The following is an 18045-nucleotide window of genomic DNA, read 5'->3' on the forward strand; positions in this document are numbered from 1 at the left end:
ATCTCTGAAAATCTAAATACCCCACACCAAATGGTTTTCCTTTACCTTCTCAACCAGTTACCAAAAATCTCCAATTGGTTTGTCAAACACAATTTCCCTTCCAGAAATCTATGTTGACTGTGTCTAATCCTGTTGATATTTTTCAAGTGTCCTGACATCTCTTTAAAATAGATGCTTGAATTTTCCCCACAAATAACATGTTAATTAGTCCATGGTTTCCTGTCTTCTTTATCCATTCATTTCTTAAATAATGAGGTCACATTTGCCACCCTTCAATCTGAGGGAACTCTCCCTTTATCTATAGAATTCTGGAAAACAATAACCAATGCATTGATTACTTCCAGGTTACCTCCTTTAGTCCTCAGTGCTTTTTTTTTACCTTACTATAGGTCGAAACTCTTGTCTGACACCCTTGGGACCTGACTGTGTAAGTTACTTAGGTCCTCTTCTGTGAAGGTAGAACCAATGTATTTGTTTAGATGCTTTCGAAAGGAGCAGCTGGGGACACTTACACAAAAAGTGAAATACATCAAAACATATCACAACTTTAAATTAGCTCTGGATCAGCTGGTAACAGTCTAGTCTCCAGAGACTTAAGCACAACGGTCCTGGCTGACACACTGTGCAGTAATGAGTGCTGCACAATGAGATGAGATATTACTTTGAGGCTTGGTCTTGTCTGTTGTGGATCCAAATGATCCCATGATACATCTTATGCAAGAGCAGTAAAATTATTGCACCTGACCAAAACATTGCCCTGAAACAACACTAGAAAAACACAATTTAGTTTCACATTGGTATTTCTGTGCACAAATTGGTTGCCATTTTCCCCACACGAGAAGAACTAAACTAATTAAAGCTTTTTGCTAGCTGTGAAGTGGCTTGGGGCAAAATAAGCAAGTTTCATTTCTTCCAAGATAAGTTGTGACACATTTTGAAAGCTGATTAGATTGCCTGCATGAGGTCTCCTTTTGGTAACAAGCCCACCCCCCCAAAAAAGAAACTCCAGCAAGCATTAGACTTCTGAAAATATCTCTTCAACAAATACAATATCATCTGAATAGAAATGTTACTGTTGAACTAGCCATTCACAAAGCAATTTTAACTTTGCATGATATTGATTTTTTGTTTGATTTTGTGTCCAAGGTGGAAGTTCTGCAATGATCAAAAGGGTCACCATGGGCTTGTGGTGTGAGGTTCAAATGTGTGAAAAATTAGAGCTGAGCAATTACTCAGTCTGTGACAGAGCTTCAAGATAGGCTAGAAAGAAACATTAAATAGACCACATGCAGGATATGAACCATATGTTGCACACGACCGTGTGAGTGCACAACAGTTTAGGAAAAGGAGCGATCATTGGGATACGAATGTGAGGCATGATAATGGATTTGGCATCTGTGTGTGAAAACGTAGTGCATAGTAATGTGGGTTGGTGAATTTCAGGAAAATGCTGCCTTATCCGAATACAGATGGTGACAATAAGACATGAATAATAAAAGCTGGATTTGGAACAATATTTCTCTTTGTCGGGTATCCAGGAAAAGCAAAAAAGAATGGAGAGGTGTGGCAGTTGCTTAGGCAATGACTGAATGCAGATAAACTGCCCATTATTGGTGATTAGGTTACTAGTCTCTGCCTAGAAGATGTCTGATGTTAAATCTCATGGTCGTTAGGAAAACTAATGACTACTAGCAAAGAAACCATTTGTCTGAGACAAAGCAAGATAGGGAAAAAGTAGACACTGCAAATTGGTAAAGCAGCTCCATTAGTCCTACCTAGTGGCTGTATAAAGGATTCCAAGGCACTGTCATCAGTTCTCTATGTCTTGGTCAAAAATGCATAAATACGTCACTTTCACAAGCAGGCACACACACACTTTTCCACCACGTCAATATCACTGTACTTTCTTACCGTAATCCTCCTGACTGACATTAACCATAACACCTCCTCCTATGTCAATCTGTCTGTACATTACATTGTCATCCAGCTTCATCAAGATTTCCTCCTGCAATGCATCGTTCCCAGATGTTCGCTTCCGGCTCATAAAATGCGCATACAGCTCAGTTTGTGTGATTAGAAAGTTCAACTTCCGCTGTTGTCTTTTCGCCTAGAAGTCATTAAGAGCAGAGTTAAGGTTTGTCTTGTGGAGATGAGACAGTCTTGGGGAAAAGCTGGTGGGGCAGTTGTATAGAGCCCTGGCGTCATATTAAAAAAAAGGAAGTTTTGGTTTATGTTAATAGATACTTGCTCTCTTTTTAAATGAAGTTTGCCCTTGTACTTTCAAATCTGACACGGAACATTTGAACATTTCTCAGAAGATTACATTTGACAGATTTTAAAATTGAACAATGTAATCGATACCCTTAAAATGTAATATACAATTAACACAAGATCACAAAAGATTACAAAAATATCTTTTAGCCCATCTGCCAAGTCCCAGAACTCAGACCTGTTTCTTCACCCATTGTCACTCCTGAACTTGGCAAATGTAGCTGCTACTGAAGGAACAGTAGTGGGTTGGAACACACTATTTCAAAACAGTAGCACAATTTTTGTTGGGACCCCATTATGCCCCTAAAACTGTTGCTTTTAACCCCTTCAAGTTATGTCGCTCTTGTGAAGAGCCTTGCACAAACTGTCACTTGAACATGGTGGACAAAGTTCCAGATTTCTTACAACTAACAGGGCACCATTTGGCCAAGTTGTAGACTATTTCTCTTGGCACACTGCCTACCAATTTGCTCCAAATTCCTCACCCTATTCATGTGTCATATACAAGTGTACAGGTGATTTCATTTATGCCTTAATTAAATTTTTGTAAAAGATGAACAGAAAAACTGAGCTTTGCAGAACTTCATTTCTGACCCAGTGACATTTCAATCCACTGACAATCCTTCTGCTTGCAATAACACTTGCAAATTGTCCTGCATAATATTCGTCCCTTAATTTCATAGAATCTAATGCTTTCCAACAGTCTTCAGTGTAGCATTTTCAAACCAGGCACCCATCAACCACCAAATAAAGATGAAGATATCCCATCAGGTTACTAAGATAGACTTTCCATTTCCTAACACCACACTTGGAACTTAGAGAACTCAAACTACCATAATTCACTTTCCAGATGACACACACTAGCAACCTCCCTACAATCCATGCCAACCAGTGAGTTTAAAATTTCCTGAAGTTAATCCCTTCCAACCAAATTAATCCTTTCCCATCCTATTCCAAGCATTGCAGAAGCTGGAACTGTCAAACATATGGAATTGCAGTTCCCATGAAGTCAAACCCAATCTCACCCCAATACATACAATCTTCAAAAGCACCTTGCTTAAAAGAGGACAGGTTGTATGAAGCTTGAGTCAGGCCAGATCTGGAGTACTGAATTCAGCTCAAGGAAATAATACTGACAGTTGATAATAGCAGAACAACATTGGGGCAAAAAAGTGTTTTGAGACATGATGCAAAAACTTGGCTTGCATTTACTACATCATATTCGTATAAAAGTAACTATTTCCTCCCATGGGTACAGTTCAAAATAGTGGGATATATTACAATTCTATGTTTTAGAGATACAATTACAGTTCTAGAGCAAAGAATCATTTCTTTCTACAGATGGAAAGCTGGAAATGTCAAAAACAAAAAAATTTGAGAGAAAAATTTCCCAGCAGTCTGTCAGCCATGATATTGAGTTTGAAAGGCTAAACAGACTTTTCCTTTTTCAACATTCCCATTTTGAATTCAATTCTATCAACCTTAGAATCTTAAATGAACACAAACTAAGTTTATGCAATCTGCCCTCATAAATGAAATCTGAGACCTTGGTATTATTCTGGCAAATCTGTGTTGTGTCATGTCCAGTAATATAAAACTGCAAATAGAACAAGGTTAAATATTTTGTTTGCCTGCTTCTCATCATTTGACCCTACTCTCCATCGGCAGGATCCGAAAACTTAACCAACTCTATTTCTGCAATGAACAAGACCAATCTCTAAACCAATACTTAGGACATCATTAGGATAACTGATCACCATGTTAAATCCCCTTTGACATTTACCATTTGTATTTACCTTCCTTGCTCTACACTAACCACATAATTCTGGAATTCCCTACCTAAACCTCTCTGCAAACTAGAACACTCCTCTACTCCTTTAAGTTTGAAATCCACATTTGTCCAAAACTTCTCAGCACTTCTCTAACAACTCCCCATGTGGCTCAAGCAAAGTAATCATTATGTAAGGACATTGCAGTGTTTTCCAGTTTTAAAGGTGCTATATGCATTTTGGTTTAGTTTGGGAAGCCTTGATGATTTCTTAATACAGCTACATACCTCCATCCATCAGCCAGAGTTAAACAAGGCCAGCTTTCTGTTTACTTTAAAATCAGTACAACCAGCTCTTGGCTTTCGTGAATTAATAATTAATAAAACACTGCTCTTTAACTTGTCAACTATCAGAGGCTCTATCTGAAATGAAGGATCTACCACTTTTTCCCCTCAAGTTTTATCCTTCTAACAATTAATTGTTAAACGAAGTGCTTAAAAAAAAACTTCAAACCTCGCGCATCTCTTCATCCAATTTCCGCTGTTCCAGAGCTTCTTTCTCTGCTCGTTTTCGATGTTCCTTCTCTACTTTATCATACTTTTTCCAGTACAACAACATCTCTTTGGTCAGCCTGCGAGCCCGAGGCAGCGTTTCTTTACAGTTCTTTTGTGCCTGGATGGCAGCCCTCCGCACTTCTCGCATACATTGGTGTGCCAGCTGGTGAAAGATGGACAAAACAGGCACAAATATAGCAAATATAAAAATATCAAATATAAAATCAAACACTTCCATGGTTCTACCATCAATGCTGATTATCACTGTCAGTTGTGTTTATGTGCAGCAGTGAACCACTTAATGCCACGGCACTCAAAACTGAACATTCACATGACACACCTCTCAAGCTACTGCTCCACACTCTACTGAAGCAATTTACGGCAATTGGTTTTTGATACATCAAAATCTTCCTACAATAGCAGAGGAGGAGAGCTCTGTGCACTGCAGTTAGCACTCATGCTTATACATCTTAAAAGAGACAATTCTCATGGAACACTGCAGAAATTGATAAGTTCCATCCATTTAATAATAACCAATTGTAGAACCTGGGGTATGCAATCCCAAGTTACACCCCATTCCCATCAGCATCCCACTACCCCAACTTGCTTCTCCCTGACCCACCACCTGGTGTACCCAGAACCTTCACCCACTCCACTACTTGGGAGGGGAATTAGGTGTGAGCCCAGCCCCATTAATTTACCTCAGTTTGCCAGGTTTTTGATAGTGTCTGACCTACCTTCTTGGTGTTGGTGAGAATCATGTTGCGCGCCGAGGATTTCTGCTTGTAAACCTGCAAAAAAAAACCACAACCTGAAACAAAAAAAAAATCAGACATTCCTCAGCACAATACATACCCACCCTGCCCCACTGCAGATCAAACCAGAATTCCCACACCACCACTCATCCCTAACCACACTTCCCCTTGAGATCATCTCCTTCCTTCCATGTATTTTTATCATCTGCAGGAAATATTCTAGAATCCTTAGGTAGAAAGACCCAGACATAATATCCCAGGTGAAATCTCACTGAGGGCCTGATTTAATTTCACTAAGATATCTTTACCCTTGTCCTCAAACCCTCTTGCAATCAAAGCCAGCATACTGCTCAGCTTCCTGCCGAGCTTGCTGCACCTACATGTTAACTTCTAGTGGATAGCCAGGTTCCTACAAACATTAATATTTCAATTTCTCACAATTAAGAAACTGAAAACAAAATGGACTTTGTATTTTCTGTTCTAATTGTGCTTTCTCATAAAAATTGTGCATAATGTTTATTTTATGTTTTTCTTGTGAATGCTGCTTATATGATGCTATGTGCCTGTGATACCGCTGCAAATAAGTTCTTCATTGCAGCTGTGCATACATAGACTTGTGCATGACAAGAAACTCTGACTTAAAAAGAAAATAGACCACTTTTTTTTTCAATTTTTCCTACCAAAGTGTTGGACCTCACATTTATCCCCACGATATCTATCTGTCATTTCTTCACCTATGATTCCCCAAAACCCCTTTGCATTCTACTCTTTGATATTTAGCTTTGTATCATCAGCACACTTGATAAATTACACTAGATCTCCTCATCCCAAATCATCAAACTAGATTGTGAATATTTGGGGCCCCTCCATCAGTCTCTGACACCCACTAATCATAGCCTCCAAACCACAAACAACATGTTTATTTTGATTATTTTCTATCTGTTAACCAATCCTCAATCCATGCCAATATATTACCCTCAGTCCCATGTGCTCCAATTTTGCTTAATATGTGGCACCTTATCAAAGGCCTCCCTGAAAATCCAAATACACTACATTGACTGGTTCCCTATCATTTCTACTAGTTGCAACCTCAAAAGGCTAATGGATTTCTCAAACACAATTTCTCTATCGTAAATCTATGCTAACTCTACACGTTTCTATTAGTAATTGCTCTGTAACCAGTTTCTTAATAATGGATTTCAGCATTTTACTTACTGCCTGTATCAAGATAATTGATCTGTAGTTCCATGTTTACTTGCTCATTTTCTTAGAGGATTTATATTTACTATCTTCCAATCTGTGAGAATCATTCTAGAATGTACACAGTATTACTAGATGACAACCACTGTATTAACTATTTTCAAAACCTTGGGATGCAGTTCATCAGCTCTTGGAAACTCATCAGGTTTCAGTCTCTTTAATTTTACCATTTTTTTTAAAACTCAATTTTACAGCTCCTCGTTCACTCTAGGTCTCATTTTTCACCATTACCCGGTAGTTTTGTGTCTTCTTTCATGAAGATAGATACAGAATTTGTTTAATTTCTCTGCAATTCCCTTATGCCACAAAATAATTTCTCCAAGTTGTTTTTAGAGGGACCACAGTTAACTGATATTTCTCACATTTTCCTTTGCTGATGTTTCTCTTTTTACATACCCATAAAAGCTTTCAGTTTATTTTTGCTTTTCTTTTGATTACTTTCATGTTCTTTTCCTCTCCTTATCTATTGCTTACTCACCTTTTGATGAATTCTGAAATTTCTTTGCTGTTCTTTTCAGCAATATTATACAAGCTTTTTCCTTTAAAATCTTCAATAGCCACTGCTGGACCACATCACCTGTTGGGTTTGTGTGTCTTAAAGGGACATATGTAAACTATATAAAGTTCTTTAGGTGTAAGCCACATTCTGTCATATATCAAAGTATCAAAAGATACTATCATATCTTTGGCAAACTACATTAAATCTACCATAGCCAGCTCACATCTCATACCTTCAGTCTGTTTCCCGTCTATTCTCTTATGCAATCCCCGCCCAAGTGTTTTGACCTGAACTCTATTCCACCCAGTTTAAACATCTGCACTTCCCACTTTGCCAGAACTTAACATATAACCACATCATCCTATGCGCAGTGATAGATATTAGGAACCATCTACTGATGTGCAGTGATAGATATTAGGAACCATCTACCTGTCCTCTTCACATAAGAAAATGCTGGAAACAGTCAGCAGGTCAGGCAGCATCTATGCAAAGATGGGTAACATTTCAGTTGAAATGGGAAAGAGAAAACTAATTATCGGTTGAAGAGACAGTGGGAAAGGAATAGAGAAAACAAAGGGAATATCTGTGATAGATGAACCCAAGGTTGCTGGGAGGTAGACTGGAGAGGCTCCCCAGTTGATGGGTTAACAGAGAATGAGAATACAAAGAGCATAAAAAGCTGCAAAATGCAGGACGTGCCCAACAGGTCTATTCCCACAGCAACCCAAGCCTCACTCTAAACAGATATTCTCTTTGTATTATCCATCTGTCCTCCACTCCTGCAACTTAACATCAACTTGTTTTCTCTGTCCCAGTTCTAACAAGAGGTCTTTGACCTGAAATGTTAAATGTTTCTCTTTCAACAGCTGCTGCCTAACCCAATGAGCACTTGCAGAATTTTCTGCTTATATTTCAAATTTCCAACATCTGCAGATTTTATTGATTTTCATTTACTGTTCCCATCATGCAGCCTCAACTCATTCCAAGAGCATTATGGATGGAAATGAGCAGGAAACCTCTACCACGTGACACTATAACATGGCTGGAGAGAGATCAGCAGTACCATTTACTCAGTGTGCTGTATAACACTGCAAGTGCTCTCACCTTGGGAACCTCCTTTTTTGCAATGCTGAGCCACACCTTGCGTCGACGTGCATTCAACTGCTCCAAATTAAGGTGCTTTTTCTTTGAACCTAGAGGAGGAGCATCATGGGAGAATTTGGCAAATATTTTCATCTCTGCCCTCCGTGGGGATTCTTCAGAAGAATGCCCCTCCTCGCGCTTCCTCTTCTTCTTCACTTTCTTCAGTTTGGCTGAAAAAAAATAGTAGATTCAAATTTCACCTCCTCAGACACATCATGAATTTCCCACCATCTGGGTACCTACATATCACCCACATCCAACCCACTACTTCACTCAATACTCCATCCCCACCTCACCAACCCCACTCCTCACAAAATACACAACTGCACCTGGGCTAGCTGAAAGCATCTTTATAAATGTGTAATATGAACCCCAAGCTATGGCAAATCAAAGCAATATAACTTCACAAGATCAAACTATCTTCTTAACAAAAGCTTACTTCATGCTTACTATCAATTTTTATTTATTTATATGATAGATAATACATCTATATACTTAGATATAGATATATTGTGGTTCACCTAGTCAGAAAAAAAATTCTAATTGCCCAATCTATCTTCATAACTGACCACTGCCTCCAAGCTGTTGAGCTTTCCTCAAGAACCACCCCAACCCTGCCTCTTCCAGAATACAAAAACATCCCTCAAAAGATACAAATAACACCTTGTGACTGTAAAGCTGCACAATCAACCCTCATCATTCTGTTTCCTGTCATCTAATTAACAACATCATTTTTCCCCAAGACCTCTCCCATGAGTGGTTATGTCCTCATCTGGTTATAAAGAATTCACGGCAATGGCTTTGCTTCCCAAATGTGCAGAATTGTTTTATCTGTAATCACTTTATTTTGTAGATCTGGTGTCTGCATGCCTTCACATGTATACTAATAATACCTAGCTTTACACCCCCACTATCTCTCTGGATCCTTCATTCAGTGAGGATTGTCTCTCTTCTTACTGCTAAACTTGGTTCTCTCAAAAGCAACTCTAACCTGCTCCCAGAACACTCAAGCCAACACAAATCATTTGTAAACTCTGCATCTTATTGGAGGCCAAACAAACTTCTGACCTTTTCAAGCATCCCCAAGTTCAGCTTCCAAGACACATGAAATTAAGCATGTAGTTGGAGAATATAGCACACACATACAAAATACCACAACCATAGAAGCAATAGCAGGAACTCAAGAAACACAGGTGATCAAAAGATTAGGAAGGAGATACATCATGGAAACAGGTTCTCCGACCCACACAGAGTCCATGCTGACCATCAACTACCCATTTACTCTAACTCTACATTAATCTTATTTTTCCTCATTTAACCCCCCCCCCCCCCACCCCCCTCCACCCCACCAACAGATTACTGGGTCAATAAATTTTCTTTTAAATCTGCTTTGAACAATTTTTTGCTAATGGAAGAAGGGCTTTTTGACAGAGACTAAGGGATCATCCAAATCAGGAATGTGCAAACTCTCTGGTTTCCGGCCAGTGTTGCAACACAGTACACCACATGGTTGAAGTGGTCAGTCATGTGATGACATCTCTATGAATATGCCCAATCTGAAGTGGAGCAGAATCCAGGTCTGTACCCGGTAGCATTCTTAACTGAGGTGCATCAAAAACCACCAACGAATTAACACTTCTGCTTTCAAAGAGCTGAAGATATTCAATGTGGGGTCAGACTCTATCCAATTAGAAACTGCAACAGGGCAAAATGAAATAAATAGCAACCATGACATTATGGCAGATTGTTGCAACTCACCCTTGATCTTTTTCTCCTCTTTCTTCTTCTTCCTGCTGGGACCCAGGACATGGCGTTGCTGCTCGTAAAAATGGTCATGCATGGATAGCAGGCCAGTGCTGTAGTACTGGTACTGCTGGAGCTGGAGGCAATACGTATACTCAATACAACTTCTTCATAACAGCAAAAATATTCCTCATAACAGCAGCAGATTATTGTCCACATTACAGACCAACAACAACAAATGAACATCCTAGCACACCAGTAAAATGAAATGGGATTGATGCGGGGGGGCTGGAGGGGTGGTTGGGTGGAGAGAAAAGAGGGCATTGGGATCTCATGAAGGATTTTAAACTGTTTCTACACCAGCCATAAATCAGTAAATGTGAGGGACCAGGAATAGGTGCAGAACATGGCAAACAATTGTCCAAGATGGGAACGAGCTGTACGTTTTGAACAAGCTGGTTTACTGATATTTGGGCAACATTGAAATAATTGTGTCTAGGTATCAGAGACAGAGACATGGATGAGGGTTTCAACGCATCAGGCAGAGGTAACCAATGTTACAGAGATATGTTCTGTAATAAAAAGAACATGGGATTAGATAAGACACATTAAGTGACAAGTAATTTCTTTCGACATAAAAACTACAACTTGTTGGCAAGAGGTACAAAATTTGTGACAGAAGCCCAAGATAATGACTCCAGACTTTCAAGTTTAACTGGGGATACTGTGAATTATCCAAAACCAGATGTCATACCAGCAGTCAACAATGGCGAAGGAAGGATCAAGGGAGATGGCTGATGAGCTAAGCGAGATATTGCAGTGTTCACATGGAAACCAACCATACATAACACGAGACAAGAGAAATAGTAGGAGGTTATCCAGTAAGATCGTGGCTGACCTTTTACTCCAGTGTCACTCTGCACTGCCACATCCCATGATTTCCTCCATATCTAAAAGTCTGTCATTCCTTGCCTTTGCCCAGCAAACCAGCCTCCGTACTCCTCTTGGGTAAAGAATACAGGAGACACAACCTACTTCAAACCGACTCTAGTATCAACTGATCACATTTCTGGGATCTAACCACTTGTGGTTCCAGAAGAAAATCAACACCACCACTTAGCTGCACTGAAATCCATCAACCAGAAATTTGCCTGCCCACTTTACCTACTGACATCCTTGCAGCATTCTTGACTGCATTATTTACCATGCTACCAATCATTGAATAGCATACCAAACGAGGCCATTCAACAATCCTACAAGTGCCACCCCCACTGACCACATACAGTGGCATGCAGAAGTTTGGGCACCTCTGGTCAAAATTTCTGTTACTGTGAATAGCTAAGTGAGTAAAAGATGACCTGATTTCCAAAAGGCATAAAGTTAAAGATGACACATTTCTTTAATATTTTAAGCAAGATTACCTTTTTATTTCCATCTTTTACAGTTTCAAAATAAAAAAGGAAAAGGGCCAGAAGCAAAAGTTTGGGCACCCTGCATGGTCAGTACTTAGTAATACCCCCTTTGGCAAGTATCACAGCTTGTAAACGCTTTCTGTAGCCAGCTAAGAGTCTTTCAATTCTTGTTTGGGGGATTTTCACCCATTCTTCCTTGCAAAAGGCTTCTAGTTCTGAGAGATTCTTGGGCTGTCTTGCATGCATTGCTCTTTTGAGGTCTATCCACAGATTTTCGATGATGTTTGGGTCAGGGGACCGTGAGGGCCATGGCAAAACCTTCAGCTTGTGCCTCTTGAGGTAGTCCATTGTGGATTTTGAGGTGTGTTTAGGATCGTTATCCTGTTGTAGAAGCCATCCTCTTTTCATCTTCAGCTTTTTTTTTGTACAGACCGTGTGATGTTTGCTTCCAGAATTTGCTGGTATTTAATTGAATTCATTCTTCCCTCTACCAGTGAAATGTTCCCCGTGCCACTGGCTGCAACACAAGCCCAAAGCATGATCGATCCACCCCCGTGCTTAACAGTTGGAGAGGTGTTCTTTTCATGAAATTCTGCACCCTTTTTTTCCCCCCAAACATACCTTTGCTCATTGTGGTCAAAAAGTTCTATTTTAACTTCATCAGTCCACAGGACGTGTTTCCAAAATGCATCAGGCTTGTTTAGATGTTCCTTTGCAAACTTCTGATGCTGAATTTGTGGTGAGGATGCAGGGAAGTTTGCACAAATCCTAAACACACCTCAAAACCCACAATGGACTACCTCATGAGGCACAAGCTGAAGGTTTTGCCATGGCCCTCAGTCCCCTGACCTAAACATCAATGAAAATCCGTGGATAGACCTCAAAAGAGCAGTGCATGCAAGACGGCCCAAGAATCTCACAGAACTAGAAGCCTTTTGCAAGGAAGAATGGCGAAAATCCCCCAATCAAGAATTGAAAGACTCTTAGCTGGCTACAGAAAGTGTTTACAAGCTGTGATACTTGCCAATGTGGGTGTTACTAAGTACTGACCATGCAGAGTGCACAAACTTGCTTTGGGCCCTTTTCCTTTTTTGTTATTTTGAAACTGTAAAAGATGGAAATAAAAAAGTAATCTTGCTTAAAATATTAAAGAAATGTGTCATCTTTAACTTTATGCCTTTTGGAAATCAGGTCATCTTTTACTCGCTTAGCTATTCACAGTAACAGAAATTTTGACCGGGGTGCCCAAACTTTTGCACGCCACTGTATCCTTCAAGGTTTTTTTTCTCCTTCATGTATTTATCCAATTTGCTTTCATAAACAAAAATAAACTGCTGGAAGAACTCCGTGGGTCAAGAGCATTTGTGGAAGAAAAAGGGACATTCGACATTTTGGGTTGAGACCCTGAATCAGGACTGAGTGTAGAGAGAAGATAGCCAGCATGTAGAAGTGAGAGGGAGGAGACAGAGCCTGGTAGATGATAGGTGGAACCAGATTTTGGGGGGTGGGGGGGGGGGGGGTGAAGAGAGAAAAAGAGGTGTGAAATAATGTACAGATAGAGCCAGGTGGGGGAGGTGTGAAGGAGTTTTGAGAGAGGCTGGTGGGTGACAGATGGAACCAGATAAGGGAGAGATGATTGGCAGGTGGAACCAGGTATGGCAGGGGGAGGGGATAGGAAAGGTGAACCAAGGGAGAAGAAACCCAGGTAGGTATGTACATGGGTGATGGAACCAGGTGGGGGCAGATGATGAGTCCAACTAATGGGGGACAGGATTACCTGAAATTGGAATATTCAATGCTACCCATCTACCTGGGTTTCTTCTTCCTTGGTTCACCTTTCCTATCCCCTCCCTGGCTTCAACTGCCCATCATCCACCTTCCAACCACCTACCAATCTGGTTCCACCATTCACCCTACAGCCTCTATCACACCTTTCCCTCTTACTTCAGCATGCTGGCTATCTTTTCTCTACACTAAGTCCTGATGCAGGTGTTGACTCAAAAATGCTGCTCAACCCGCTGATATCCTCCAATAGTTTAGTTTTTACTCCAGATTCCAGCACCCACAGTCCCTTCTACCTCAATTACTTTCATAGATGACTTTTCAACCATTACTCTCCACTACCACAGGCGCTCTATTCCAAATCCAAAACATTGTTCCTCACATTGGTTCTTATGCTGAAGAACTTAAGTGATCTGGTTATTAGTTTCTCTGCTGTTACAAAACAAAGGATTATTTTTAAGAACTCTCCCCACAACTTGTGATTTTAAACACCATCAAATCTCCTCTTGCCTCAACTCTGAGAAAACTAATCTCACAATCCACAGTTTATAACAAAGGGAAATCCTTAATCCTCAAAAATCACTCTCCTGTACTCTCTCAAACTTTTACATCCTTCTTAGCACTTGGTCTCCACAAACTTGTACCTGCTGTGAGTTTAGCATAGCTTACTGGCAATGTGTCTACCTACAAGGCTCAGGATGGCTATGTGGTTCTCAGAACATAACATCACAATTACCAACAAGCAGATTCCCAGAAGCAGGTGCAAAGAGGTAAACAGATGGGGAAACTCAGCACATGTACAAATAGCAAACTGGGTACCTCTCAAACAGCTAATATAATCTTATGTGAACACAAACTGTAAGCAGTCTACAACACAAAATATCAAATGCTCTTTCTTCAACACAAAGCACCATCATGAGGACCCCTCTTTTCCATACAGATAACCTTCCCAATGAATTGCTTCCATCAATTCCCAATTATCACTGATTGACTCTGCAAACCCCACATCCAACCACAATCCCACTCAGTTTGCGGCCAACACGATAGAGATTTAATAAGAGGTCATACTTCAATCATTTTCTCCATTCATTATTATATCATTGACTCCTTAACCACAATGACCATGGTACCATTAGTGCCCCCAATACATCAAAGCCATAATGCTTCCAACCACCCCACAAGGAGCTATAGATGGAAGAAGTGGTACATGCTGAAACTTTTTACCTCTCTGACACTATGCACCCTGCTCTGGTGCAGTTTCCTGTACTTATGCAGTCGCAACATATCATGCAACTCTTCTTTGCTGAGCATGAATTCCCCCTCAGGATCATCATCATCAGTGTTCGAGTCCGATGTCTCATTACTCAAGAGAATGTTCTATAGAGAGGAGAAATGGATGAAAATAAATCTGGCTTAGTAGTGACTTATGGTGAAGTGAATACAACTTAACATTAAGGAGATATTGTACGTACAGAAGAACATGACATCAGGGCGCAGCATTCCAAGCCCCATACTACTCGTTCACTTCGCTTCAATCACCAACTTTCTCAGATCAAAATCCCGTGCAAGGAAAATTCACTTCCTAACTCTGCTTAATCTCTTGTATGGACATTCTCTTGTCCCAAACCCATCAATTACTGGTGGCATAATGCTTCTCGCTACTGTCTCATCTCTCCAAACACTTACTATGTAACCTGTATTCTAACAAGAAACAGCTTTCAGTTTTATTTCATACTTGCATCTCCCATTACTGCCATCATGCCAATGAACTATGCTGTACCCTCAAAGTCAAAGAGCACAGAAACAGGCCCTTTGGCCTAACTCATCCATGCCAACCAAGATGCCTATCTATACTCATCCCATTTTCCTGCATTTGGCCCATATCCCTCTATTTATGTACCTATCCAGATGTTTTCTTAAAAAAGCACTGAGTGCACCTGCCTTGTACCTGGCAGCTCACTCCACATACCCATCACCCTCTGTGTGAAAACCTTGCCCCTCAGATCTCCTTTAAATAATGTTCCTCTGACTTTAAACCTATGCTCTCTAGTTTTAGGCTCAACTACCTTTGGAAAAAGACTGACTTTTCTATGTCCCTTCTATAACTATTCATTATGCCCTTCATAATTTTACAAATCTCCACAAGGTCATCCCTTAGCCTCCTGCACTCCCAGCCTGTACAGTCTCTCCTAACTAAAGCCCTCCATTATAGTCAACACCCTGGTCGAGTACAGTTCCCTCCCAAGAAGGACTTTCTGCATACTACTTTAAAAACCTGTCCTGTATGCACTTAACAAATTCCACCCCATCCAGGTTTCTTACACCAAGGCAACTCCAGTAAATATTGAAAAAGTTAAACTCACCCACTACTACAACCCTATTGCTTTGAGATCCTCTTGCCATTTGTCTACATGTTGTTCTTCCAAATCCCACTGACTATTTGGAGGCCTATAGTATAATCCCATCAAAGAAATAAGGAAAGGGCAATCACTAAGTTCTGCTCATGTAGCTTCCTTTGCCAATCCCTCCAGGATATCCCCCCTCATTACTGCTGTAATGCTCCCCTTGAGCAGAAGTGTAAAACATCCTCCCCTCTGGGAACCTCCCTTTCACGTCCAAAAATACTACATCCAAGAACATTTGAGCTACCATTCCTGTGCTTTCATTAGTCCTCTTTCATCATCCTTGTACAGAGCCCTGTGTCAGACAATACATGCACACCAATGGTACCTAGCTCTACTGGGTCATTAGTCTTTATAGCTTCTCAACCATTTCCCATTCCATTTGTCTGTTTATCCAGCATGACGTGTTCAAAGCCCAGCTTGGAGCTCAACACAACCTATGGTACCATAAAATAAAAAACTGGTTCAGCTAAGAGTGTGTCTGAAATCAGGAAATGGAGTTCAAGTTAAAGTTGAGTCTCTGGCTTCAACCTTCCTGATGCTCAGTTGGCAGAGAATTCAAATGCTGTGTAAGTATTTATTCCAAGAAAAAAAACCTCTTTTGATTGTGAAGCCCATTTAATGAAGCCAATATCTTATCCTTTAACTAGTCTTTAAATGTTCTAAAGGTAATCCACTCAAAAATCTGAGTCTAATTCAGAAACTCCATTGCAACAGAAATACGACCAAAAGCCATTTCGTCAGCAATATCAGCTATTATCATGGTCCACTTCTCCACTAACCTGACATCTACAAGCCAGCTCAGGCAGGGGCAACGGAAATGCTGTGCAGCAGTCAGCCCTCACTATGCTTCCCTCAGTACAAGAAGATACAAGCTACTAGGAAAGAGCCACCCAGAGTTATTTGTGTACATGAACATCTGTTATACATTTGGGTTAGGTAACCTACACTTAATCCAACAGAAATCATAAAAAAAAAATCACTTTTGTTAAGGAAAAGCTTTAAGCCATGTTCATATATCAGGAATCAAATTCATTTAACATCTGGTCCAAGAACAACATCCAGCATTCACTAAAAGTGAGATGGAGCCTCCAGCTTCAACAGCATTTGCCACAGAAAATTTGTTGGAAGTTTCCAGCACCAGAGGGTGGCCATCCCTTACAATGAGAAAGCCGAATCAAGTGGCCTGAAATTGTTTTGTATGCCTCAGGAAAGCAGACAGAAGGCAGCACAAGTATGAAGTGAACACAATCCAAAATTAATCAGAAAGGTGTGCATGTTCCATCCAAAGCTATGATTATGTCTAACATAAATAAGGGGCAATGCATCAAAGGGAAGAAGGGAAGGGAGAAAAAGCATCCATTGTTCCTGCCTGTGACTGGCATCCTTGCTGGACACTTCAGCGCAGGCATGTCAGGATGCAGTTCTGGCTCAGCTACACAGTCCACTACAGCTAATCTGCAAACACTGAGTTCTCATGCAGAATAAAAACGTGTGTACCTGCCTCACAGCTCCTGCTTTAAGTATGTGTGGATATGCACTCAGAGGTCCCTCTATTTGTTTCTTTTTGAGTTTCTCCCCTTCAGAAAAGGAGAGAAACTGGAAAAACAATAAACCCATAAAATCTCAATGATGTCAAATCTGCAATTTTATAGCATGCCATTAAATTTCAGCTACTCGTTACCCTTGACATTCAATCAGATAATTAAATTTAGCATTTAATACTACAGAAAGCCTAGACGATTACATAGCAAGTGTAGTGTGAAATTAAAAGGGAAATTCAAAAAGGGCACACAAAAATACTGCAAGTAATATTAAAGATAACCCAAAGGTATTTTAGGAATGCAAAGAATAAGAGGATAACTAATGAGGTGTGGTGCCTATTATAGACCAAAAAGGTAACTTATTGAAGGCAGATGACAACAGCAAGATTCTTACTGAATACTTCATGGCTGCCTTCACAAAAGAGGGAACAATGTTGATGCTGATAAAGAGGAAATGTGAGAAATTGGTATTGGTTTATTATTGTCACTTGTACTGAGGTACAGTGAAAAACTTGTCTTGCATACCAATCGTATAGGTCAATTCATTACACAGTGCAGTTACATTGAGTTAGTACAGAGTGCATTGAGGTAGTACAGGTAAAAACAATAACAGTACAGAGTAAAGTGTCACAGCTACAGAGAAAGTGCAGTGCAATAAGGTGCAAGGTCACAACAAGGTAGATCGTGAGGTCATAGTCCATCTTATTGTATAAGGGAAGCATTCAATAGTTTTATCACAGTGGGGTAGAAGCTGTCCTTGAGTCTGGTGGTATGTGCCCTCAGGCCCCTGTATCTTCTTCCCGATGGAAGAGTACAGAAGAGAGAATATCCCGGGTGGGTGGGGTCTTTGATTATGGTGGCTGCTTCACCAAGACAACGAGAGGTAAGGACAGAGTCCAAGGAAGGGAGGC

General features: G+C 40.3%; 1 protein-coding gene across 2 annotated transcripts in view; it reads right to left on the reverse strand.

The window, feature by feature from the left end:
- The window catches only part of ino80 (INO80 complex ATPase subunit), a 160273-nt gene that overhangs the window by 105985 nt on the left and 36243 nt on the right, over positions 1–18045 (reverse strand). For both annotated transcript variants that reach the window (XM_052013345.1, XM_052013335.1), the window contains exons 5-10: positions 14413–14565; positions 10010–10130; positions 8213–8421; positions 5332–5385; positions 4554–4757; positions 1912–2107 (exon numbers count right to left, since the gene is read on the reverse strand). In XM_052013345.1, coding sequence (XP_051869305.1) covers positions 1912–2107; positions 4554–4757; positions 5332–5385; positions 8213–8421; positions 10010–10130; positions 14413–14565 — 937 coding nt within the window. The remainder of the gene's footprint in view (positions 1–1911; positions 2108–4553; positions 4758–5331; positions 5386–8212; positions 8422–10009; positions 10131–14412; positions 14566–18045) is intronic.

This window comes from Pristis pectinata, chromosome 1 (genome assembly GCF_009764475.1).
Source record: "Pristis pectinata isolate sPriPec2 chromosome 1, sPriPec2.1.pri, whole genome shotgun sequence".
NCBI classification, from domain to species: Eukaryota; Metazoa; Chordata; class Chondrichthyes; order Rhinopristiformes; family Pristidae; genus Pristis; species Pristis pectinata.